This window comes from Pinus tabuliformis, chromosome 9, assembly GCF_031772625.1.
Source record: "Pinus tabuliformis cultivar Carrire ecotype Pingquan chromosome 9, CPIR1, whole genome shotgun sequence".
NCBI classification, from domain to species: Eukaryota; Viridiplantae; Streptophyta; class Pinopsida; order Pinales; family Pinaceae; genus Pinus; species Pinus tabuliformis.
The window spans coordinates 776,424,590-776,452,065 of NC_142307.1; the positions used below are offsets into that span (position 1 = coordinate 776,424,590).

General features: G+C 36.3%; 1 protein-coding gene across 1 annotated transcript in view; it reads right to left on the reverse strand.

The window, feature by feature from the left end:
• Positions 1-27,476, reverse strand: part of SDP6 (FAD-dependent oxidoreductase family protein) — a 265,513-nt gene that overhangs the window by 138,622 nt on the left and 99,415 nt on the right. Inside the window, exons 2-3 of the mRNA XM_089445527.1 lie at positions 18,296-18,769; positions 1,261-1,592 (exon numbers count right to left, since the gene is read on the reverse strand). Of these exons, the coding sequence (XP_089301653.1) occupies positions 1,261-1,592; positions 18,296-18,769 (806 nt within the window). The remainder of the gene's footprint in view (positions 1-1,260; positions 1,593-18,295; positions 18,770-27,476) is intronic.

Genomic DNA, 27,476 nt, shown 5'->3' on the forward strand with positions numbered 1-27,476 from the left:
TTAACACAATGCAACAATCTGGCTTCTTTTCTCTCTATCCCAATATCTCACAGATCTCTTTGGCTAGCTTCTAGTTATTGCATGGCAGTGTTTCCTTGCATCATGAAAGATTATTTTAAGCACTTTATGCACCTCTTGCTTCTCTCTTCCTTGGGTCCACTTAATTCACCTAATTCCTTGTTGACATAGCAATTTATGTCCCCACCAACAACACTTCGATCAGTACTATAGCAGTAAACATCTCCAATTAAGCGAGACAACTTCCCCTACAAAAACACCAATTCATTGGACAAGATTGTACCCCCATTGAAGATGATTAAGGTCATGGAGGACCATTGTTCTTATGGGATGGAAGAATTTATGGAGAACAATTTGTCCTTCTACATATTTAGGTTAGTTTAAGTCTCATGTTAATCATTTCTACAGTTCTAAGTCAAGTATGACTTGACATACTTCTAACAATCTAACTGGTACTTGACAATTAAGTGAATCTCGTGTGGAGAAATCTTGATATCTTACATCTAGTGTTCAGTCCAATAAATCCCATATATTTATTAGGGCAGTTTGGTAGAAACATATTAAAATATCACATTGCTAACTTATAAAAAGTATTTCCAGTTGGACATTGGAGGAGGCATTTTGGCTGCGGCAATGGAAGCCATCCCATGCTCCATACTACTACTTATAATTTCTCGTGATCAACAAAAAACTGTTATGCCGCCAATTTTTAATTCCTTTCCTTACTTTGGTCAGGTCTTTGTCTCTGTTTATAATTCCCTTCTTCTCTTTGACTTGGTTAGTAGCATATACTTGTTTGTTCTTGTTGTTCCTATATGTTGAAGCAAATCAGCTGATGCTACAATATCACAAAAAACTATGATACGTCGTACTTTGCACATTGAATCTCTATGGTCCCATGGAAGTTCTGGTTCACAAAAGCAACAAATTTTGAAGAAATAATTCCTTTATCAAAGAGCTACCATATGTTTGTGAATTGCACCAACAATCTCTAATGTTCCTTGGAAGTTTCGGTTTACAGAGGAAATGCATAGTTTTTGAGCCAATGCATAAAACCAGCTAACATAGACTAATCTCAAACAATTTAAGGATGCAATTAAGGATAAATAGACGTGATTCCTTCCTCTTCTGTATGTCTCTTTTACTTCACATTTTGCTTCATGTTTCATATTACTTTGAATACGTATTAAACAAGTATCTGACACTGTTTTTAAATTAAAACGGAGGAGGATTAGCAAGCACCTTAACATTCAAGTAATCACTGATGGCATCCAAGATGAACTGAATCTCTTCTTCCTGGGGTTCCGGGAGCATTGTTAAAGTCGTACTGGAATCTGTAGTTCCAGCAACTGTCCTCCCAAGCCAAGGAAGCATAAATACCACCCTTCCATCTTTTGTTTTAGGTACAATTAAACCCAAGCCTTCTGGAGAATAATAATCAGGGAGGATAATATGCACTCCACTACTAGGGCAAATGATATTTTGTGCATCTTTATCAGCCATTTTCCTCACTTCATCACAAAAAGGTCCAGCAGCATTCACTACCACTTTTGCATAGACATCAAATTCCTTGCCTGCAATGCTTGCAAACCATCTAATCATTATCACAGTGCTTAAGTTAGCAAACATATAAATGAATTTTACATGTCCAGAAAAGTTATTGGCATGAAACATCATCTTGCTAAAATAAAATGGCAATCATTGTGCAATGGCTGAAAAGAAAATATAGGCCTGCCACTACAATTTTTATCTTTTGCCCCCCTATACCGAACAGAAAATTGCACATCCGTTAAGAAAATATAGGCCTGTCACTACAATTTTTCTCCTTTGCCCCTCTACACCACACAGAAAATTGCACATCCATTTTCCATTTCTTATGGAAAAAACCTGAAATTACTTCATAAACAGCCTTCAGTTAAAACAGACAATTCAACTTAGAAGTCAAACACCAAACAATATTTATACTTGAAAATGACAGCATACTAGAGGGATTTCAAATGGAGGACTGCTTGCCAAATTTGAGTCAGGCGGCATGCAATGCAAGCTAAAATACCTTAATTTGCTTATTTAAATCACTTAGAGGTCATTCTGCAGATTACCTCTTCGGGAATTTCTTCTCTGGAATTCTATTTTTTTTTTCTGTATGGTTTACACTATTGAAGTTTGTGGAACCTCATAGGCCCTATGAAAGATGGACATAACAACAAAACAGTTTAAAGTCATACTACCTCAGATTTGTATTTGTATTGCATGTGGAGATTTGCAACAAGTGCCATAAACAAGAAAGACGTGTTCTTATGATTCATTTGAATTAGCTAGCATCTCATCCATATTAATTACCACTTGACTATTATGATAAGGTTGATCGAAAGCTGCCCATTCTTACCCTATCCAAGGGATTCCTGAATACCATTGAAACTGAAATTTATATTAATGTCCACTAGCGATATAGTAGCCCAGATAGAGTTTTGTGTATGTAAATAAGATAGATAAGATTAGATAATTATATTAATGTCCAACGAATGACAACAAAAGTAGGACAATGGGACTGAAGAGTACAACCAGTATGAATACAATGTGGGAGTGCAAGCACAACTCCTAGAAATGTCAAAAATAATATAAAGAAAGAAACCTACATAGGTATAACATCAGAAGTTCAGAACATATGTATAACATAATAAATATGATATGTATAGAACCGTGACAAAGGTACAGTGTTACAAAATACCAAGTGAGTTTGGGCAACTCAAGAACCTGTCAAGAGCAACAGAGTGTGAGAGAGAGATCAGACAATGAGGCCAATGATATCAAGATCTCCTGAGTCTGAGGGCCAAGGACGAAAGGGGTGAACAGGGCACTGACTCACTGTCAAAGTCCTGCAAAACCATTGGGGGATCCGGCTGTATGATGGGTGGGAGGTACTTTAAAAGACAAAGACCATGACCTCTACTGATGACTACCTTGAGTATGAGCCATACAAGAATTTGCTTGAACATTGCCCTATTGCCCAAACACCCAACTAATCCTGTCATAGTTAAAGGTCTTCATTCTTGCTTCCTTACTTGTTTATGAACAGTTGTATAACAGGAGCTTTAAAGTGGCAGGCTGGCAGTGAAGAACTGTACCACATTGCTCTGATGGAAATTTGTATATTGACCATCCTTACTGAAACTTCATAGAATTTGCTAGGTCATTAGAAAGACTAATAAATGTATATGCTTCCACACAAAATACTATATCATCAAGTTAAGATAATCATAAAACTTGAGTTGAGCACAATAGTATCAAAGAGGTAAGTTTATTATCCTTGGGTTTTACATGCATTTGGCATAAGAAAATGTGGAAATCTCTGAAATGCTCTGAAACCATGTAGAAATTTCAAGAATTCAACTTTATTGCAAATTAGCTTTTGGGGTTACTCCAAAAATCTCATATATGAAGATCATGATGATAGATGCAAACTGAAGGCATAGACAGATGCCACAAGGTTCAATTGCAGATGCAAAATTTCAACCTAGAAACAAGGCATCATGCAGTACTTCTAACAGGTGTCAATATGGTAATAAGCACTGAATGATTGCAAACACTAGGCACTTATGCCACAAACGATCATAAACATTTTATCAATTTCAAGTGGAATGATGAATTATTAATTTTATGGGTTCCAAACACATCCTACAAAAAATCATTTTGTCTCATAAATGGAAAATTGAATCATAAAAAATCCGAAACATATATCACAAAATGTTATCTGACAGAAATTGTAATGAACAGAGTTTGTACTTCACAATAATCTCCATAATAGTTGGAACACGAAGACATCCATTGAGGATAAGAAACATATATATTGACTAGTGTATAAAATAGTTGATATGAGATGTGATGATTACAAATGAGAGCCCGCTTATATACCTAGGCAGGTGCCCCTTCACGAATGGTCAAATCCTTAGAGACATGCCTCTTCTATACTAATCACTAATTAATGTTTATTAATTACTCATTTTTATGATTGTTATTATCATTTATATTTACATTATTTTTATATAAACTATATTCATAGTATTGCCTTCCTCTTCAAAAAGCTTCGTCCTCAAAGCTTATTGCTAACAAGGCGTGTCTTCCTGTTTCTTTGTCTTGTAATCTATTCGCAACTTTCGGAAATCTTTGAGTTGTCGTCTTTGATGATACAAGATGATAGGATCTGTTGACCACACTTGTGTCAACGGTCCGAGAACTGAAGTACGAGGCAATGGACAAATTTTTTCAAAGATCAGTATCATCACTTAGCATCATTCAGTCATTGTAGACCCAAATTCTTTTTTTATTATTGCAAATGATTCTCGTATGACTATGAAGCTGTGTAACGACACCTAGGTAAGCCTATGATTTTTGTCAAAGGATTTTATCCTAGGGAATTTTTTAACCTCCCCGAATTATGTGTGTTTGTAAACATGCATAATCAGCAGAGTTTTTCTCCCAGATGAACCACAAAGCTAGGGTGGGATTATGTTATGAATATAATTAATATAAAAATAATAAATATAAATATAAATATAATAATAATAATTAATAATTAATTAACTGATGGTTAGTTAGTTAGTTAGTAATGAAGAGGCATGTCTTAGAGAAATGACTATTCATGAAAGGGCACCTGCCTAAGGTATATACGCAGGCCCTCATTCTCATTTGTAGTCATCTCATATCTCATATCAATTCTTTTACAATATTCAATATACGGTTACATGTCTTACAATGGACATTTACGTCTTTGAAGTATTTTAAAGATTTCTGCTGTGTATAAGACTTTTGGGTGTTACATTGGTATCAGAGTATTCCTCTGAGTATAACAAACTTTGTTCGTTACATTGGTGTCAAAGCCATGTTGGTTGATCACCAGGCCTTTGGTCATCAACCTCCCGTCAACCTTGTTGTGTGATTAAAGTGTTTCGCTACATGAGTTTGGAGATTCTCCATATCGCCATTTAGGCCTTTGGCCCCAAAAAAAATTAAATAAAAAAAAATAAGGCCTTTGGCCATTGACATTTCAATTATTCTAGTAAAAAAAATATAGTTCGATGTAAATTTTGAAGGAGAACATCCATATATATATATATATATAAAAGTTCTACATTATTGATAAAAAGTGCATGATAAAGTCAAAAGGGAATCATTTCAAATATCTTTAAAACTATACGTAAGAGAAGGAAGGGTAGATTATCTTGATTCTTCATTAAGTAGTTTACAAGCTCGTGGTTTTAGCTGTTGATTTTCGGTAGCATCGAATGAGCTCTAAGCCTCAAAATTTGCAGGGAGGCTAGGACACATGTATTCCAGAATACCCAGAAAACGTTTTGGGAAATTCCACCCGGAGACAATTTTATTAAAATAATCAATTATTTTTAATGGGTGCCTAAGTCTAAACTTAGGAAATTAAAATAATTAAAGGGTATTAATTAAACTGGGGGTGAAACTTCTAGAAGAAGATGAGGATCAAGTCGAAATGATCTAAGCCATTGATCAGAATCTAATCTGGGTCGTTCATTACTGAACTAGAGGATTATAAGAAGAGGCTTGATGGGCATTTGAAAAATACATTGAGTAAGAGATCAAGAGATCGATTTCTGAAGAGAGCAGCGCAATAGTTGTCGGAGAAGTGATCAAGGTGATTTCTTGCAATGAGGGGCAGAGATAGTTTCCATTTGGAGAGTTTCCTGATCCGGGGATACATCGCAGAGAAGGCAAAGAGAGATCCAGAAGAGGCAGCACAGAGCCACGCTGCGCAGCACAGGGCCACACAGAGGCAGTGCAGAGCTTGAGAGGTGACCCTAAATTTGCTAGAGAATCGAGATCCAAAGCCAAAAACCGGGGTGTGAGACAGAGAGGGCAAAAAGTCCAAGTTCCAGAGGCAAATCGATCAGCCAAAGGAGTGATGCAGTCCCCAAAAGCTGCAACACAGAGCAGCACAGGGATTGCCCAGAAACTATGTAGAGGCAACTAGGGGCTAGCCATTCAGTGGTTGGATCAGTGTTGGATTGCCAGTGATAGTGTGAGGTATATCTCACTCATCTCTCTATCAGTCAGATTCTCATCATTCAGTGGTTGGATCAGTGTTGGATTGCCAGTGATAGTGTGAGGTATATCTCACTCATCTCTCTATCAGTCAGATTCTCTATATTGGATAGCCAGCAACGCATCCAAAGATTGTATTCAGAAATTACTGCTTAATAATACAAGCCCTTAGCTGTTGCACTGGTTTTCCCACATTGGGTTTTTCTGGGGACATTGACCCAAAAATAACAGTCTAGAGTCATTGTATATTACCATGCTAGATCACTCGTAAAATTTCGTGGAATTTGGTTAGGTCTAGGGGTCATTTTTTAATTTTTTTTAATTTCCTGCAGGGTGGAAATTTGAATAAAATCTGATTGTAATAGGTAATAAGTGATGTCTACAAAAGTTGTATGGGGTATGTGAGGTCAAAATTACAGCTCTCATCCTCAAATTTCTACTATGACACACTTTGAGGGGTAAAAAATAAGTTTGAGACCCTCAAAACCCACTTTTCCTAAGTTTTGTGGAAAATGTGACAATAAATTAGCCCAGCAATTAAATAAATGGAGAAAAATAAATATCCACACATGCTCAAATGATGTGGAAATGAGGTGGAAATTCATCTAAAGGTCAAAGTTGAGTTACCAAGTGATGTGGACTCCACATAAGCCACAAATCAAGCAAATAAATTTTTTTGTGGAGACGACAACGAATTCCAGTGACAAGATCCACGGTTTGAGGAAGTTAACTCGAGCTTCAAGGACATATCATGAGTTGACTTGAGAGTGGATTAGAGTTCACTTGAGTGTGGTGGAGAGTGGTCTTCTACCACTCCACTTCACTCTCTCACATGTCCTTTCATCTATTTCGAACTCTCTCATCAAGGATTGTGTGGGCCTCTAAGGAAGAAATCAAGTTGCCACTTGGGAAATTCGAATTTGCATGAAGGAGCATTGGGATGGTCACCCATTTGTCTTGGGATTGTCACCATTTGCCTTGGGATTGGCTCCCAAACTTCTATATAATAGATCTGTGGGCTCTCACTATGTAGACAATCTTTTGTTACTAGCTATTGTGCTTGCGGGAGCGCTAGTACTTTGTACACTTTTCAAGAGCTTTAATAAAAAGACTTTGGGGGTCAATTCATGGGTGTTCTTCTTTTGAAGCATGGTGCATTGTGAGCTATTGGTATATACTATAATCTTTTTTATGCTTTGAATTATTTCATTTTGCATATATTCTTGTAAACTTGCTAGTGCAAAGCTATTTTGTGTTTGCTTATCTAAATCTATATGGACTAATGTGTAATTTGAGTATTGTAGAAGAATTTTTGTTGGATCAAGCGTGAGGGGAAGTCTTTGGGAGACCAACCCACTCTTGAAGCACCTTCAAAGGAACTCTCATTTGTTATTTGGATTTTCATAGTTTATCTTACAAAAAAGTGTCTTGCAGGGATTCGTTTGGGCATAGCTTGTATACAAGCAATCACTTTAAAATTTAAATCTTTTGAAATAGTGCTTCATTGAATATATATTAGCTACTTAAAAGCTTTTTCTAAACTAAACCAAGTGATGGGGTTCATTCTCATCACTTGATTTGGTTTCTAGTATACTATTTGTATTTTATTTAGTTGTTTTGCATATTCTATCTACACTAATTTGTCTCTTGATTTTGCAGCCCATAAGTACAGTGTTGGTGACAAGGGGATTGAAGAAAGTTTACTCAAACTCTAACCATTCTCTTGTAGGACCTCTCAATCCCTTTCAAAGTTGATTTCTTAAGGAGGTCATCGACAAAGAGAGGGTTGCTACTTCGTTTGGCCGTGGGCATTGAAGAATAGTTCCTCTCCTTTGCAAGAATTCATCATCCATTGGAGGTTAATCTTTTGGACATCAAGAGGCACCTAACACCTTCATTCAGAGCATTCTTATTGTATTTTCTGATTTTGACTTTCAAGAAAGAGATCTAGTGTTTGAGAAGCCTCATATATTGTAAAGATCCCCTTTGAAGCTTTAGTTGAGATCCTCTTGAAGGCTTCTCATCTTTGTAATCATCTAATAAAAGCTTAGTTCTTCTTGTGGGAGCTTGGGTTTCACTCAAGGCATCATTTTCTCCTTTTTTGCAAAAGGAGGAACATGTGGGTGGTTTGTCCTTGAGCTAATTTTCTTATTTTCATCTTGCATGCCTTAAAATTAACACAACATCACTCTCACAAGTTAATTTTCTGAATTTTCTCATTTTCATGCTTTGCCATCTCAAGTTTATCTTTCAAGTACAATTATAAATCTTACTTTTGGAAGCAATTTATTTTATGCAAGGCATCTTATTTCTAGTAGCAAAGTTGATTTAGTTACTCTAACAATTTGCTTCATGTTGGTCTCACAATAGGCCCATTGCTTATGTGCTCATTTATTTTATTTGCTCATTTTGCAAGCATATAAATTTCAAGTTTCATTGTTTTACTTGGTTATTGGTCCATCATTTGTCAAAGCAATTAACTTACAATCTATATGTTCATGAAGCTTATGTATCTTGCATTATCTTGAGCAACTAGTCAAGTTATTTTTTGAGCACATTTCCATTTTTTGAAGCAAAGCATTTAGTAATCTTACTTAATTCGTGTGCAAGCTAGTTTCCTTTTCCAAATGAGTTTACATTTTGCAATTTACTTTGAGCATTATTTCCATTGCATATCTCTATTGGAAAACTTACTTGCATCCCATTTAGGCATATTAGTATAGTTTCATTTTAATTTAATTTACCTCCAAGCATAAGCTTGGTTGAAAGATATTCTTAGGGACCCCTTTCTTTCATCACTTGAGAGACACAGACCCTCTTATATGGTTAACACGGTGACCTTGCAGTCATCACATCCACAATCTCTGCAGCGCCAGAGGCATCGAGTGTGTTGGGTAATCCATGGAAGGTATTGTTAATATAGCCTTCGTTGTCTTTCTTGGACCCCTTCCACAACTCACATAAGAGACTTGTTTCAAAACAGTCGAAAGAAAGGTCACCTCTAAACTAGGCATTTAGATTAAAATTTACCAAGATAATTGCATTCAATCTTACTTTAAGTGCATTTCATGCTAACACACCTTGTTATTTTACTTGCAAATTACTTCATGTACTTGTCATGGATGTGCAAATTGATTATCTTATTTACTCAAGTATCACCTTGTTCACTTTTTTGCAAGTAAAGTTTAATTTGTTTCCTTTGCAAGTCACTTTATATTGCTTCCATACATGCTTTGGATTTATGAATGATTATATATTATGAAAGCATTTCTTGAAAGCAAATTGTATAACTTGCTAACATCTTTTGTTTGATTTACAAGGTTACTTGTGTTTCAATTTGAAGCACTTCATTTTTCTTGAGCAAGTATTATTTTATTTTAAGCAATATTGGAAGGCACTGGTTGTATCATGTATGTATGCAAATTTCGATTCATGTGTTGATGGTTATTGAAGTTCATTTTATTTCATATTGCTCACATTATATTTGCTCATAATCTTAAAAGTAATCCATTTCACTCTAACATCATCTAGAAACTTCACATCATTTCTAACTTAGTTTTCCATTTAGAGACCACCCCCCTTAGCTTACCTAGTAGAGAGCTTAAACGAAAAGAGTTGGGAATAGGTGACAAACCTATCTCTTGATTTTGCCACCAACCACACCTTGTGGGGTTAAGGGATTTTCTCACTAACTAGGGTGTGTGTGCAAGGCGGCAACAACAGCCCCAATAACAATCATGAGAACTCTCCTCCCAAATTTGGGAATGTAGAAGGTGGTCCCTCATCTACAGGGGTTACCACTCGAAATATGTACGGACTTTAATTTGGGCAAATGATGTTGAAGAATTAAGGGCATTGATGCATATTAGGATTCTTCTCCACTTTACAACAATTTGTGAAGCACTTTTACAGTTATCTTAGCTTGATCTTCTTCTTATTATTAGTGTGTGTGTTTCATCAAACCGCTACCAAAAACATGGAGACAAGAACACAGATGTTGGTTCTCTGCTAAGGCCAAAACCTCTCTCTCTTATTGAAGCTTCTTATTGATCAATGCCAAACCCTAGACCCTTGACTAGGATGTCCTCCAAGCACAAGTCTAGTCCTTCCTCTATTCTGCACTTTGTTCCCGACTCATAGACTTCCTCCTTCTGGCACTTCGTTCCCCAACACTTCGTCCTCCTTCTCTGCTGCTTGTCTAGAGATAGACCTTCCTTGAGTGGACCTTCTAGAAGAGATGTTCTTCTTCTATCCTTTACTCAAGTAGACTTCTTCTTTTTTTGACCAAACGAGATCCTTCTTGAGATATGGCTATAATATTGTTTTGTTGCCTTAGTTTTTCCACGTGTGATAGGGACCCTAAAGAATTAGGGTCCTTTCACCTTCGATAGAGAGTGAGACTTCTTTGCTTGACTTGAGAGGCCTTGTAGGCCTAATTTCTAACCCAAACAATGATGATTCTTGGAGTGTTCTCTAGTTGTTGTTATACCTGCAGATTTACCCTCTTTTTCTACGCACGTGTGACTGTTTCTAGCCCTAGAAACAGTGTTATACCTTCGCTTTTCTTCCTCCTTTCTTCGTTGCACTTTGAAGACCCTTTAGACTTGTTTTCCCTTCACTTCTCTCGGCTTCTATCTTCGCTAATTTCATAGATGCTTCACGGACGTTGAGAGGGAGTGGACAGCCTCTATATATAGAGGATTGTCCCTCCTTTAGGCCGACTTGAGGCCGACTTGCTGTCTTTAGGCCGACTTGACTATTTCTTCATTATTTTGCTGCTTGAAGGCTTTCGTTGCAAGGAGATGACTTTGACTTTGCTTGGAGGTATTCCTTTGACCTTTATACCATTTTATACATAGTGTAACATGCCCTCAAAGGGTATTACATAAATACATTGACTCTTTGACTTCCTAGAAGCACTTAAACATGTGCTTGACCTACTTCAATGAGCAAGAAACTCATTGACAAATATCATAAAAATAATTTCTCTTTTCTTGAATAAATACAAATATCAAAGATACATTTATGAAGACCGAACCTAGTTACACTTTCTTCAACACTCCCTCTTAACTAGGGAGGTATTCATAAATCATTACAAGGTGTTTGGCTATTTTCAATCTTGAAGAATTCACATAAGAGAAACCAGATTGGCAATCCATCTATTATAGCATCATAATAACCAACATTGTTTCCATAGCAAGGCCTTGACTGACAGCTCTATCTCTCAATAGATCAGAGCACAATGTTGGTGAGACCAATGACTTATAGACACCTTAGTCATTGTCTCTCAAGGTACATACCCACCCGGGTGTTCACTGAGTATGACCTTCTAGGACTATTCTTGTCTTGGGTTCCCAACCCTCAAAGAATATCGGTCCTCTTGCCTACTCTTGTCTTGGATTCCCTACACATCCTCAAAGAGTATCGGATGTCAGATTAACCAATCCTCCCATTCTTTCTTCCCAAGTGAAGACAAGAATGTTGTATCTATCACTTCCTCTTAATTGAGGAAGACATGCCCAAGTATCCTCTTGACAAGGTACTTGTCCAAGTTCCTTTGTAATTGGGAACTTTTTATAACTCCCTCTTAGCTAGGGACTTGTCCATTCATCAGCAACTTCTTCTTCGTGGGTCTTCCCGCTGCTTGATCTCCTTCCTTCCTTTGATGTCATGAAGTCTTTGTTCAAACTTCTTCTTGGTAAGGCACCATCCATCGATCAATTTCCTTCCTTCTTTGTCACGTCATTACTTCCTTCGTGGAAAGTGGCCTTCTTGTCACATATCAAGTTCTCTTGTCATCTGATTATTCCTTGCCATCTTGTCTGTGCTTCGGACTACTCTTCACATGGATGCTTCTTTGTACTTGCTTATTCCCATGCTTTGATCTAATAGTCTTTCATGACTTCATCCTGATATTGCTTCAACATTAAATGGTGCTTTTGTTGGATGGCTTCTTTGTCATGACATCTTCGTAGAGTAGAATCAGTTATTTGCACCCTTCATATCTCCAAGGCCTTCATAGCTGTCAAGGGTCCTTTGATCTTTTCCTTTCTTAGTCAAATTTGTCCTACCTTCTTTCGAGAGATGTCTTCAATGGATCTTTGTCAGATAGTGATTCTTTGTGATCATGGTGTTCTTCAAATGCTTGATCTCTTTCTTCATTTTCTTCTTCATGGATAGATTGATCAACCACCTTATGCTCCTTGTGGGAGCACTTCTTCATTGCTTGCTTCTAAGACTAGTCAGCATTCCTTCTTGACTTGCTTCTTAGTCAGCAATCTTATACTCCTTATGTGAGTATTTCTTTTGTTAACCTTCATTGCATTGTAGTACATGCCTTCAAGCATGTCAGGAGAAAGAGATTCTTTCCTACTTGATCATGTCATAGAACTATTCCCATGACTCAATAATATACATATGATAACATGACTAAACTTGATGCATACATACCTCATCTTAATTCTCCTTTGATCATCTTAGCTTCATTTGGTTGTCCTTGGTGTGGCCCTTCTTGCTTCATCTTAGCTTGCCTGCATATCATATTTTTCTTAAATCCCATGAATGGGATTCCCAATGAGACATTTGCTTTTGTTTATGAATCTTCTTTTAAAGATTCCATTATAGGATCTTGAAGACCCTTACCCTACAAATGTTTCTTTCCTTTTGATGATGGAGGTCTTCTAAGATTCTTAATCATGATCAATTTTCTTTCATTGTGGATGAGGTCCTATTCTAGGTATGCTCCTTCTACATGAATATCTTGAGCTATATCTACCATGCTCCTATATTCTAGATATTTCTAACCATGCATTTTGTTCTAATATAAATGCTCCTTCTACATGAGTATTTTGAACTCTATGTACATCATGCTTCTAGATTCTAGAAGATGTTTCTAGCCATGCAATTTTATTCTATTCCTACATGATTTTATCCTACTCAAAACCTTGAAAGAAGACCTTAAGTAAAGAAGTAGACTTAGTCATAGTAGAGATCCGAAGGATCTTCCTTCTTTTGCTTCTTGTCTTCTTTCATTTCTTGAGTCACATGGGCTTCTTCCCTTTTTCTTTTGTTGTTGTCCTTCTTTAGTTTAGGACAATTCCTCTTGTAGTGTCCATATTCTTGGCATCCATAGCATTGGATTTTGGACATATCTTTGTTGTTTGTTCTTCGTGGACCAAATTTGCCAAGTTTTCCCTTTCTCTTGGCCATGGTAGCAAATGCTTGCTCCTTTGATCCCACATCTTCCTTTGCTTTAAGTATTGTTTCCTCTATCTTGCATAGAGACCACATTTCACTTAGTGGGGTGGCTTCCTTCTTGGCATATATGCTTGATGTGAAGTTGCCCCAATCATCAGGTAGAGCATTGAGTACTACGGTTGTCATTTCTCTGTCAGACATGACTTCCCCTAACTCTTGAAGTTGATCCCATCTCGGAGATCTTCATGAAGTAGGGAGTTATTCCTTCCTTTGATATCTTCATCTTGTATAATTCAGTTCGTAGAGATATCACTTCTCCAGTTGTGGTTACTGAGAATAGCTCTACTAGTTTGTCATAGATTTCTTTGGATCTCTCCAACTTGGAGACAAAAGGAATGAGAGAGTCTTTGATGGATTCTATTAGAATCCTTTGAGCTCTTGTCTCATCTTTATTATAATTGGCTAAGGCTGGAGTTTGTTCCTTAGCAGGAATAGTAACATTCCCTTTGATGTGTTCTAGGAGTTCATTTTCCTTGAGAAGTAAATCTATCCTCTTCTTCCATGCAAGAAATTTATTGGTACCTACCAATTTATTGCTTTCCTTGCAAAAAGATATTGATGTATATTTAGAAGGGGACATATACTTACTTGATAGATTTTGAGATGTAGTAGACTTGCTTTTTCCTTGAAGACTTGATGGCTTGCCTTCCTTAGATCTTGATGTTCTTCAAGTTGCTTTCTCAAAGTGGACTTGACTTGATGATGAGAGTTGCTTGATGACTTGTAGCTTGATGTAGGTCCTTCTTTGATTTGCTCTTCTTGTAGGTGCATTTATATAAGGCTCTTCTTGCTTTGTAGTTTTCCTTGATAAAAGATAGATGGTAGACCTTCTTGAAGTGATTGAGACTTCTTGGCTAGATGCTTCAACTTTTGTAGATGTCCTTCCTTGATAACTGTTCTTGAGTTTCTCTTTCCTTGATGTGTCACCTTAGCTCCGATTCCATGTTGAAGAATCAAGGGCATTGATGTATATTAGGATTCTTCTCCACTTGATAACAATTTGTGAAGCACTTTTACAGTTATCTTAGCTTGATCTTATTCTTATTATTAGTGTGTGTGTTTCATCAAACTACTACCAAAAACATAAAGACAAGAACACAGATGTTGGCTCTTTATCAGGGCCAAAACCTCTCTCTCTTAGAGAGGAAAACCATTTGGTAAGTTTCTCGTATTGAAACTTCTTATTGATCAATGCCAAACCCTAGACCCTTGACTAGGATGTCCTCCAAGCACAAGTCAAGTCCTTCCTCTATTCTACACTTTGTTCCCGGCACATAGACTTCCTCCTTCTGGCACTTTGCTCCCCAGCACTTTGTCCTCCTTCTCTGCTGCTTGTCTAGAGATAGACCTTCCTTGAGTGAGCCTTCTAGAAGAGATGTTCTTCTTCTATCCTTTACTCAAGTAGACTTCTTCTTTTGTTGACCAAACGAGATCCTTCTTGAGGTATGACTGTAATATTGTTCTGCTGCCCTAGTTTTTCCACATGTGATAGGTACCCTAGAGAATTAGGGTCCTTTCACCTTCGATAGAGAGAGAGACTTCTTCGCTTGACTTGAGAGGCCTTGTAGGCCTAATTTCTAACCCAAACAATGATGATTCTTGGACTGTTCTCTAGCTGCTGTTATACCCACAGATTTACCCTCTTTTTCTTCGCACGTGTGACTGTTTCTAGCCCTAGAAACAGTCCTATACCTTCGCTTTTCTTCCTCCTTTCTTCGCTGCACTTTGGAGACCCTTTAGACTTGTTTCCCTTCACTTCTTCTCGGCTTCTATCTTCACTAATTTCAGAGATGCTTCATTGACATTGAGAGGGAGTGGACAACCTCTATATATAGAGGACTGTCCCTCCTTTAGGCCGACTTGAGGCCAACTTGCTGTCTTTAGGCCGACTTGACTATTTCTTCATTATTTTGCTGCTTGAAGGCTTTCGTTGCAAGGAGATGACTTTGACTTTGCTTGGAGGTATTCCTTTGACCTTTATACCATTATATACATGATGTAAAATGCCCTCAAAGGGTCTTACATAAATAAATTGACTCTTTGACTTCCTAGAAGCACGTAAACATGTGCTTGACCTACTTCAATGAGCAAGAAACTCATTGACAAATATCATAAAAATAATTTCTCTTTTCTTGAATAAATACAAATATGAAAGATACATTTATGAAGACAGAACCGAGTTACACTTTCTTCAACAAATGAAGGTAGCAGCCATGAAACAGAGAGCAACAAGAAGTAGCAAGGAAGGCCTTCCAAGAAGACAGTTCGAGGACAAGAGGCAGAACAGAACAAGAAATTGGGCAATCAGCCGGTAATAACCGAGACTATAAATCCAAAAGCATCTAAAGGAGCGGAATCAACAAAAGGAGGAGGAGGTACCCATCAATATCCTCCCAAGAAATGATGAAAGCCTGGGGAGAATAATGAAGCCTAGTTTCTTTTAAAATTTTAATACATGTTATGCAAGTATGTAATTGTCTTAGGAGTTTTTTGGAGGCTATATAAGAAATGCCAGATTAGAACAGTGGTTTGTAGACAGAGAGTTACAAGCTCGAATCTTTTTTGGTCATTTTTTAATATAGTGGAAGAAGATATCGTAGCAAAAATAAAAGGTTCTGGCCTTCAAACCAGATTGAATCAATAGAAAAATCCCTACCTGTTTTGTTTAAAAATAATAATAAAAAATAATGAAGTTTTACTTTTTATTGAGTTGGTCTTGAAAATAGAAAAAAAAATCCACTTAATTAGTTTGTAATACGAAAAGTAATGAAGCCCATAGGGCATAGAACAATTGGCAATAGAGTGCACTGTTAAGGCACTCCTTGTGTGAAGGTTGTCAGTTCAAAACCCCGTCGGATGAAAAAAAAAAAAAATAAGTAATGAAAAATTATTTATGTTCACGAGTTACTAATGAAATGAGAAAAATGATTGATTTTCATTAGTTGTCAACGAGCGAAAAATAGTAGACTTTATTCCTAGTTGATTGCACCACGAGGTGCTCTATAGCCGAGTATGGGCGAGATATTGTCTCAAAACATTACATGACAACAACAAAAATAAAGAACTGCATATGTAGATATCTACATGAAAAGAATAAATAATTATGTATGCACAGATATACATGACATCATCTAAAAAAACAAACCAATGTAACTCCATCTTAAACCCAGATCTATCAAGCACCAAGAGGGATCAAATTTCTTAAAATGTAATTTTTTATCATTTAATATAAAGGAATTAATACATCACATGGAATTAAATGATAAAAAAATAACATCCTAAAAAACTTGATCCCTCTCAATACTTGATAGATCTGAGATTAAGAGGGATCTACACTAGTATGTAATATAAACTAGACTACAATAAGATCTTTCAGTTATTTATAGTAAGCCTAATAGTTGTGTTGACTTTATCAGTTATTTTCCCACATCTTGAGTTAGAGTAGTGGTTTATCTTCATCTCTAACTTAATGTGCATGTCAGTGTTATGATTTATATCTCTTCATAGTTAGCATTGTATTGGTATTGTCATGCACTTAGATGTGTAGCATTCCCATTATAGAACAGTAAGGTCCTTACTCAACATGCAAACAAGTGTACAAACCTAGATGATATCATGATTGTACCAATTCCTTTATGTACCATTTTCCTTTCAGGGCAAGCTGAACAAAGTTCGGCTTTTCAAATGTAGAAAAAAGCAGGGTGAATTACCTCCAGACTTTTTGGACTTTCAGCCTTTCTGTTAAACTGGGAGTGTCTGCCTTGTTGATTTAAAGGGTCTGTGAGCAGTTGTCTAGAATAGGTTTTATGGATGATGAATGTCCACATTGTGGAGAGATTGCTACTGTTCATCAGATATTTTGGACCTATAAGTATTAATACTAGAACTTGTTTAGTACACCTAGCATCACCTCCTCTTCCATAAGAGTTCCCAAGAAATCTGCTTTGTTGGGTGATGTCGACTCCATTGGTCATCTTCATTTAAGAGGTGCTTGGCACTGTATTCAAATTGTTACATTGTATGTTTTCATTGTTTCATTGTGAAGTTGCATTCAATGGTAACGTGTTCTACATTGTGACTTTTAGGGAGCAACTTTGGTGAGTCGTGTTTATAGCTTAGAGCTAAAAGCACTCTTATACAAAGAGCTGCAAGAGATTGTTCTGTTGAGGCACAGTCTAATCTAAAGGTTTTCTTTTTATTCTTTAAGTAGAATCGCACATATTTGAATATTATCCTCGAATCATAATGCTTGTTAATATAACCAGAGCATTTTTAAAACAAAAATGAGATTCCATCTAATTGATTTTCCTAGTAAAGGAAAGACCATGTCAATGTGGATCATATAAAGTTGGAGCAATCCAAAGTATCCAATACATTTTGAAAATGTCATCTTGCTATTGCTTTAATGCTTGAGCCAATATCTGATGTATATATCATGCATTGGTAAAAGCACATCCTTCCAATCAAAAATTAAACAGGTCCAATTTCTACAATTGTCTCAAAAAGAGATGTCTATAGGCAATCACCATTCAACAATGGAATATGATCATAAATAGAGGGGCCCAGGATCCAATTCTTTTCCTTGTTTTAAAAAGGCTATAATGAGATTGTGAAATAGTTAATATAAAGAAAATTCTAAAATAATGGAGTACATATGCTGAAAGGTCTACTACATGCAAATCTTTCTCGATGGATATCTAGGTTTTCTTATCAGAACTTGTGAATGATGTGATTTAATATCCATAGTCCAAGAGTAAGGATCGATTACAATCATAAATTTCAAATTTTCCCTTTGCCTACCAATTGCATCATCTTGACACCCTTCACAAAAAACCAATATAAAGTGAACTACGAACTAAACCGATTGTCAAATCACCATTTATAAGCTTAACAATGGAATGCTACGAAGCTTACTAGCCAAACACAAATAATTAAGCCCTGTGTATATTACCTGTTAGATTATTCCTAATGCGTGCACCTGTGATTTGGTCTGTAAGTTCATCCCTGTGAAGTGATATGGCTTCTGCATGATTAAGCACTGCTGCACCCACTAATGCAGCTGTGCAAGCTAAGCCAACATTGAGGCGTGAGTCATTCATTTGCCCATCATAATAAATTACCGTGGCCTTCAAGCTTTTACCATGGCCCTTTCTTGCAAGAGTGGGAAAGAGTTCAACAGATTCCTGTGCGGAACAATATCGTGATAAATGCAGCATCCGAGTTCCTGCAACTAGATCATAAAATTTTAGTCCAGCCCAATAATATAATAGTTCAAACCAGCTATAACAGGGCGTCATAGTTGGCAAAGCATGGCACAGATGTGGTGCATTTTTAATGATACGATCCCGCTCCTCAAGAGCATGAAAGACCAGTTTCAGTTGTCCATAATCAAGATTGAAAAATGCCTTTTCCAAATAGCGAACTCCTGAATATAGATTAGAAACAAGCAATGTGTTAACTAATAAATCATATATCTGCAGGGAAGAACAGCAAAGCAAAGTAACTAAAAGATAAAATTGACACTTATATTAAAGAATATCAAAATGTCCAATAAAGTTGTAGAATTGGCAGATTCGAAGCACACCCTTCATCAGTGTTTTAGTGTTTTAACGTCAATCTTGTGAACTAAAAGAAATATAAACATTTCAGCCATAATTATATCTTCAACAAATCAGACAAGTTCCTCTTCTAGAAAATACATTTATTTCACAAACTGCTTTAAAAAGGGGCATTTAAGCCAAAATAAATATATTCACAAAGGTTTCATTGAAGGCCAAAATAAATTAATTTCACAGATTCCTGAGAAGGACAGTCCAAGTTATTTTGGAGTTCAGCTTGAAAGCATACTGAATGTGCTTCACTCTGTACAGTACACTGATAACTGTAAAACATTTTATGCAATCATATGCCTTCACACGTCATTTTCAGGAGACTACATCTAAGTGATATAAAATATGTTGAATATTCTGCTATTTCTAGGGATCTCAGCAACAAGTTCAACTTATGAAGTATATGGAGTGCTATTCTTTCAACATGAAACTGGGTCTAAAGTAGAAAAGAGACAAACCCTAAAAAAAAAAAAAAATCATATACAAAGAGAATTATGATCACTTAAATTGCTAAAAGATTTCAATCAGTTTGGACCAGTAAAATCAGATAATAAAATCATGCATACCCCAGAAATTGAAATCTAACAAGTACATTAACCATCAGATTGTGCACAGGAGACACTGAGGTTTTCACAGGGTACTTGCAAGCTGCTATGCTAGTCGGAATAGCAGATGCAGGCATTTTTCAGCCTGCCATTCCTTTGTTTCTGCAGTCTCTAGATGGAATTATTGGGCCTGCAATTAGCTGCTTTACTCTGGGGACAGGTGTGGCTGTTTAATTGCTGTTTTAGGTTGGTATTTTCAATAGTGTTGTACTATAGTTACCAGGGATCTCATTATTGATGAGTGACTGCTCAATGGTGGAGTGGAAGCTCCCAGTAGGAAACTTGGATGATTGATGATCTTGGAGATTTTATGAATAAAGGAAAAGCAAGGTTTGTTAAATTTTGAACACTAGAAATCCCAGCAAATATTTCCTAGCAGATTTAGATCTACTGTATAAAATCACAGCTAGGGTTTTAACTTAAACAAAATATTCAGCATTAGCAATAAAAACTAACCAATCTCACATAAACACACAAATTCTCCACCCAATCAACAGTTCTTCATTTAATTAATCAAACCCTGTTTGGGCTCCCTCACTGGGAAAATGGCCCAGACTGAGGAAAATACATACAACAAATCTGGATCTGATCCAGCTGATAAAGCCCTTGTCTTTGCTGATCTGGATCTCCTTGCTGCACCATAGCACTTTCCTTGGACCCAGCACACTTGAGTAGAAGTCCTTCTCCACCCACCACTGAGATGCCTCTCTCAATGCCTTGTGCCCCTATGTGTTGTGTCTTCTCCCTTGGCCTAGCCCTTCTTTTATAAGCTTGAGTTATGACTGAATCCACAACCCTAATCTCCAAAGTGATTGACGGCTGAGATTAGATATCGCCTCACTTGAGATCAATGGTTGAGATTCATCTAATTCACTAATGCAAATAACCTTTGCATTAGATTAGATTAACTCACTTTTCTCTTATAAAAGAAATTACTTTAATCACTAAAGTAATTTGCTAAGGTTCAAGGGCTATTAGGTGACTTCTTGCACACAGACACTTAGGCTTGTGCAGAAGTACCTGCCCGAGCTACAAACACAAACAAGGTTATCTTCCCCAAAGGAGAAGGGACTTTCTAAGTGGGCCAATGAAGAACCAAAGATTTATCTTCATTCAGAAACTCTGGCAGATAGCCTTTGGGAGTTATATTATCAGGTTCTGATCTGTGAACTCAGCGGACTCTAGAAAACCTATGGTATAATTGTCAACAGGATCCAGAAAATTTGGAAACTACAAGACTACTTAAGATAAACATCTTAGCTGGGGATTAATTTGTTATCTTTCACTCACACACGTGCATATAAATAGAGAGAGAGAGTCTTGAAAGAGGGACCATATTTCACATGCAGAGCCAGTCCTTTTGTGAAAATTTCAGAGATTACGTTTGACCCTAAGAAGACATGACTCCCAGTCTAGGAAGGATCCCAATGTTCCTTTTGAAATTTCAGCAAATATATGCATTTGAAGCCACTGGAAATTATTTAGGGAAACTCATATTAATACCACATATAGCCAAAGAAAGAAGCTTGCATAATACTGAATGAGTTATGTTGATTTAGATATGAAAAAAGAAAATAGGGTACCTGCTATGGTGTGAATTGATATTGTAGGGCATACATAGAAGCAAGACAATGATCACAAGAACATCCATTAAGTGTAGGGTATGTTTTGAGCATGGGCATTTAGCTAGAGCTTACCCAAAATAAGAGGATAAACATTGGAAGATGGCCTGATAACAATGAGAAGAAAAGAGAAGAACCAAAGAGAACTCGTAGAAAGGTTAAATAAGCCAGGGAGAGAAAGAGGAGTCAGGACAACTCCAAAATCTTGGCAAATATTCAAGATGAAGATGAAGCTAATGAGGAAGTGATGCAAACAGGCAAGCCAATAGAAGAACTAGGTCAAGGCAAAGACACTGCAGATCCACTAGTCATAAACTGAAAGTACAATCTATATTGGAGGCAAAGCTAGAGGTGCGCCAACAACTTGTTTAGGAGCCCCAAATGCAAAGACGGAGAGGCAATGGCCATAGAAGTGGTGTGACTGCAAAAAAAAAAGCATTTCAATCAGCTAAGAAGCAAGAGATAAAGAGTGCAGAGGAACATGATAAGAAATTACCCACCATGGGAACAACATGGAGGTCCTCCAAGAGCTCAATCGAGAGAAGAATGGACATAAAATTGGAAAACCTAATCTCAAGTCAAAGCAAGATATCATGATCAACATTTGGTTGACTCTAGAAAAAAGACCTCAATCAAAAGATTTCTAATTGATCTATAAATTGTTGTGGATATTCCACTGGAACAATTTATCCAAACAAATCTTGTAATATTCTGAAATCTTTTATTACGCAAGTTTATTTCCTCTTATTCTTATATTTATTATCACTAGCTTACTGCTTAAACTTGTGAAAATAATTGAAATTAGAAAATGAAAGAATAACCAAATAACACACCATCCACACAAATGAACACACAATGTATTCTAGGAAGCCCAAAAAAGGAGAAAAGCCAGCCAGAGGCTTATGCTTTCCTCTCTTTTCTTCAGTTATGAAATGCACGTACAAAAAAAGGTGCACTCGTTGTGGAGTTGCCTATGACATTGTGGCTTGAATGGCTACAACAGAATCTTCTTCTTCCTCTATTATGCTCTCAAATCCTACTCTTGGATGCTATGCTCAACTATGGAACAAGTACGATGCTAAAGAATGGACCCCATTCTCATCGTAGTGGCCCAATATTTAACATAGCCTAATAATCTTCTAGGGTTAGGGTTTTTGCCTACCTCAACCCTCAATTGGTTAGTATTTCAAACCTTCTGGAATATTCTTGAAATTCCATACATGGCTAGCCCCACACTATGAGTAATGGAGGCTAATGTGGCATCCAATTGGTACCATGGTGGTCAACAAGGTAGGTCAACTTGTAGGAGGCATAACTGCTGCATATGAGCTCCTATTGAGGTGATTTTTGCAGCACTGGAAACATATCGGCGTGTAGAACAACATTGAGGGGATAGGACCTATACTCACATAGTTTTGACCCCAAAAAATGTCGTTTGATTGCTTAAAATGGATTTGGAAGGTTTCAGACCCCTCAAATCGCTAGCTAGAAGGTAAAGTCCTAAAAGACTATTTCTTCCCCTCAACAAAGATAGCTAGAAGGTAAGATCACTTTCCTTAGCTCTGGGTAAGGTCTTGACTGAAAGGCCCTTTCTTTTTCCCCCTCAAATCGCTAGTTAGAAATCTCCAAATTGGGACCTACAACTAAGAAGGGCCCTGCAAGCCAATTCATCCAATTTTTCCACCCATAAAGTACCAACATAGTTGACAAATTATATAATGATCCATTCCAAATAATAGTTGGGAAAAAAGGAATAATCACCCTGAAGGTATTTCCAAATGAAGCAAGATTTATTGATTTCATAAAAAAACAAGGTTGAATTTAGATAGCCTAGAAAATTTCACACAAGCACAATCATTGTATTATATGATACAAAAGAAAGTTATTTTTTATTTAAATATATGTATAAGATAAAATTGATTAAGCACCAAAGTAAATCAAAACCTTAATTATGAGTAGAATTGTTTCAATGTCCACATGGGAAAAAATTAAGATCCTCTTCAATGCAGCTAGAATTTTTTCATAAAAAACAAGGTTGAATTTAGCCAGCCTAGACAATTTCACACGAGCATGATCATTGTATTATTACATGATACAAAAGAAAGTTATTTTTTTTATAAATATAAATATATATATAAGATAAAATTTATTAAGCACCAATGTAAATCAAAATCTTAATTATCAATAGAATTGTTTCAATGTCTACATGGGAAAAAAATAAGATCCTCTTCAACGTAGATACTTCAATAGCAACAAGATCATTTATTTGTAGAGCCGACTTAACTAAAGGCAATGACCTTTTAAACATTAAAGAGACATAACAAGGAAATGCAATTATGTGGTGAGTCACATTTTCTCTAATCTTGCTTAGAACTTTTTAAAGCTTACTTAGAATGCTAAAGGGATTCAACTAGAGTGGCATTAGAATTAGACACTTACTAATGGCAAGACAATGAAACAGAGAAGCATGTTGCCCATCCAAGACTAGATTGAAAGGGTCTTTGCATGGGAGGGGAGCTATCCCATTAGAAGAATAGCTTCAAATCTCCATGATCTCTTTGTTAGTGGCTAGAGTTTCTATGGTAAGAGGAAAGTTGTTTTTTTAATCAATAATCTATAATCTTAGTGCTTTTGGTCTAATATGACCCCAAAGGGAGCATATATGAGGTTAAATGTGTTGAGAAATCAATGCTTAGAGTTTGATTTCTCTTTCTTGATAATTACTTCTGATTTATGTCGGCTTCTTTTACTTCTTTGTTAGTTTATCTTTCATCAAGAAATTACCAAATTAAAAGTATATGAAGACCACAAGAACAAGAGACACAAGATGTAGGCACTCAGCCAGGGAAAAACCCCTCAAAGGGGGCAACCCAGTCCAACTCTTCCACTAGTAGATTCAAATCAAGATGAGAAAATCCAAGACCTTTTAGACTTAGACAAAGACCTCCTCCAATCACCAAGTCAATCCTTCCTTCCAGTAGATGATCCCTGTCAAAGTTTCCAAGTGTCAGCTTCTCAGATGTAGCTTCAATCCATAATTCGGCCTCCAGCTACAGAATTTCGGCCCCCAGCGTCAAAATTTCGGACCTACATTAGATTCAGAAATTTTGGCCCTAGCTATAATCCAATAACTTCGTACGTGTGAGAGAGAGATGCCCAAAAACTCGGTTCTTGTCTTCCCCAGCTTCATCCTTCTTTCTCCTCAACTTCGCTCTTCTTTTTCTGCCTCTTTCTCTTGTAGATCGAACTTGTTTAGAGTGTTTCCAAATGAATCGAGCTCTCTTTATTTATATTGCTTACATGAGGTCAAATTGCCTCCAATAGGGCCGACATGGTGAGGAGGGACAAAATGACTTCTTTGACTCAAAAATAAATTTCTTTACATGATACAAAAGCCCAAGAAGGGTCTAATAAATGTGACAATGACTCTTTTGACTCTTGACAAAACCTAGAAGCCTTCAATGGAGGCTATGACCTAGAAAATAAATGAAAGAGCATGAAACCCATGCTTCAATAATATTTTTCTTTTACAATAAATTTTCTTTTGACAAATACAATTATGAAGACCAACACTAGTTACATTCTTCAACACTCCCTCTTAACTAGGGAGGTATTCATAATTACATATACAAAGGTAAATGGAAGATATCAAAATGATATACTCAATGAAGAGTCATAGCACACGCACTGCTAAAGATTAGATACCTGACCAGGGTATCTAACCGAGTGGGACTAAGGTGTGTTCCAAGCTTTAGTCTCTCTAGGACCATCAAGCCTTAGCTCTAAGACCAACCCAGGGATCTAGGTGTGTATCCAAGGTCAGAGATCCATGACCAATGCCACCCTCCCTACCTCATGATCTAGACATCATAATAGGTCGACCTGATGTCCTCCCAAGCATCTTGTTGCCACAAGATGCTTCATCTCTCCTTATCAACTAAACCAGATATATCCACCAATCCAAGCATGTTTCAAACATTTCAACCTTTTTACGGAGAGATCTTGCACAATCACAACCCCAATCAATAATAAACTTTCAATATATATATATATAACACAAACCTTCGGGGTCTTTAGTTATTCTGATGTTGCTTAAATCATCATCATATTATCTTAATACATCTCGTCGGAAGTTTCCTTCTTCAATTTTCCAGCAGCATAAAACTCAGCCTCAACACTTTTCAATGTAACCAAGTTATGTTTGCAACTTTATCAATCATGAACAACCTGTATGTAGTGCTTTAGCTATTTCTCCAATCTCAATCATCATTATCAAGTTATTAATTCGAAGAGATTAACTTTTCAACTAAGCTCCCTCTCAACTAGGGAATAAGTCCATCAACAATTTTATTCTTTCAGCCACACAGACTCTTTCTTTTGCATCATCATTATATCAGAGAACTTCAATCTTTTAAAGCTTTATTCCTTTAGGAACATCATACTTTCTATGGCAACAAGAACATCTATTCATTTTTATGTCATCATCATTCTTATAGCTCCCTTTATTCAACATGCTCATCATTTCAATTATGAACATCTTCAACATCTTGAAGATTATGTACCTGGAAATATTCAACAAGAAGTACGACCAACTACAAATACATAGAAGCGTGAAGTCAACTATATCATGTCATTACAATGGAAGCATAATCAAGTTTTAGACATTAATTAGTTAGGTTCATAATCAGCGACATCTTTTATTTACTAGGGTTTTTGTCACAAACCTTAGATTCTTTCACCAAGACTTAAAGTCTTAGATATCATCAACAGAAGCAAGTTAGTAATCCAATCATATTATACATCTAGGGTTTCAACAATATGCTCATAGAATTTCATGTCAGACTTTACTAGGGTTTTTGTTACAAACCCTAGATCTCATTAATGAATATCAATAATCAAATTAGCAAACTAGCAATTCATATCTAGGGTTTTCTCATATCAATCTTCTACTAAGGTTTTATCGTAAACCCTAGATACAAACATCAAACCCCAACAATTTTGACCAAACTAGGGTTTCAATTATGCGGAAGCTTATACACCTAGGGTTTCATTCCTAGGACTTTACTTTTAAGGGTTTTGATCATAAACCCTAATTTACCAAACCCTAAGAATCTAGGGTTTCATTATATATACTAAACATTAATAACAAACCCTAAAAGACTAAGATTTCAAACCATAAACATTAAGAGTAGAATTTCATTTCTAGATTTTATCAACAAACCCCAAGTAGATTAAGGGTTTAATTGTCAACATACCCTAAGCAACAAGAGACTAGGGTTTTACAATGAACCCTAAATGTTAGGGTTTCACCAAAATGAGCAAACAGCAAGAGATGACAAGGGTAGATTCAATCTAAAGATTTATCACCCAAACAAGAATCCTTATGATTCAAAGTGACCGCACCTTGTAATATAAAGATTTACTATAAATCTTTATACATGTCTTGAGTTACTCCTTTTACAAACCTAGTAAGTTTAATGAAGGGCTCCCTCTGAAATATGATAACATCTTCATAGTTCATCTCCTTATTTGTCAACTTGTGCTTTAAGGATTTGATTTACCAAGTCACCATATACCTGCAATATTTCTTGACAAGTACTACCAAGAATACACTAGATCTAAATCCAAGAATATATTACCTTGAACGAATTCCAAGGGATTCTAACTAGTTCTAGAGGTATTATGTCAAAATCTAAATATCATACAATTCTATTTTCATAAAGAATTGTCATATACCTATAGACCTTAGATATCATGATTTAGAGATTCATAGAGGGAACAAGAAAATAAGATAAGGGTTTCTTTATATGTACTATCTAGGGTCTACAATCCCTAAATATCAACAACTAGTCAACCCTAGAATCATATAGGTATCCAAACTCTTAAAAACATGTTATACATACCTCAAAATTACATACCTTTGTTTTGATGTTCCATTTGTTGTTCTTTCTAGCAAACTAAAAACATATTGTTAGATGATAAAGACATAAAGAACAAAAAGAAACACTTGACCTTGATGAGGACTACAAACTAGTCCAAAATGTTAGATGCTTTCTGCTTTCAAGGTGCTATGTTTTAGATTGCTTCCTTCTCAGGGATACTTGCTCAACAAGACATTCCATTCTCCAATGATAGATTGTGTACCTAATTCTTTCTTTACTCTCCTTTTCAAAATACAACTCTACTGCTCATTCTTGATCTTTTGATGGAGTAATATATATAGAAGTTGCTAAACAAGGTTCTCCTTTTGTTGTTGTAGACAAAGATATAAATGTTCCTTAAATTTGATCAAAGAC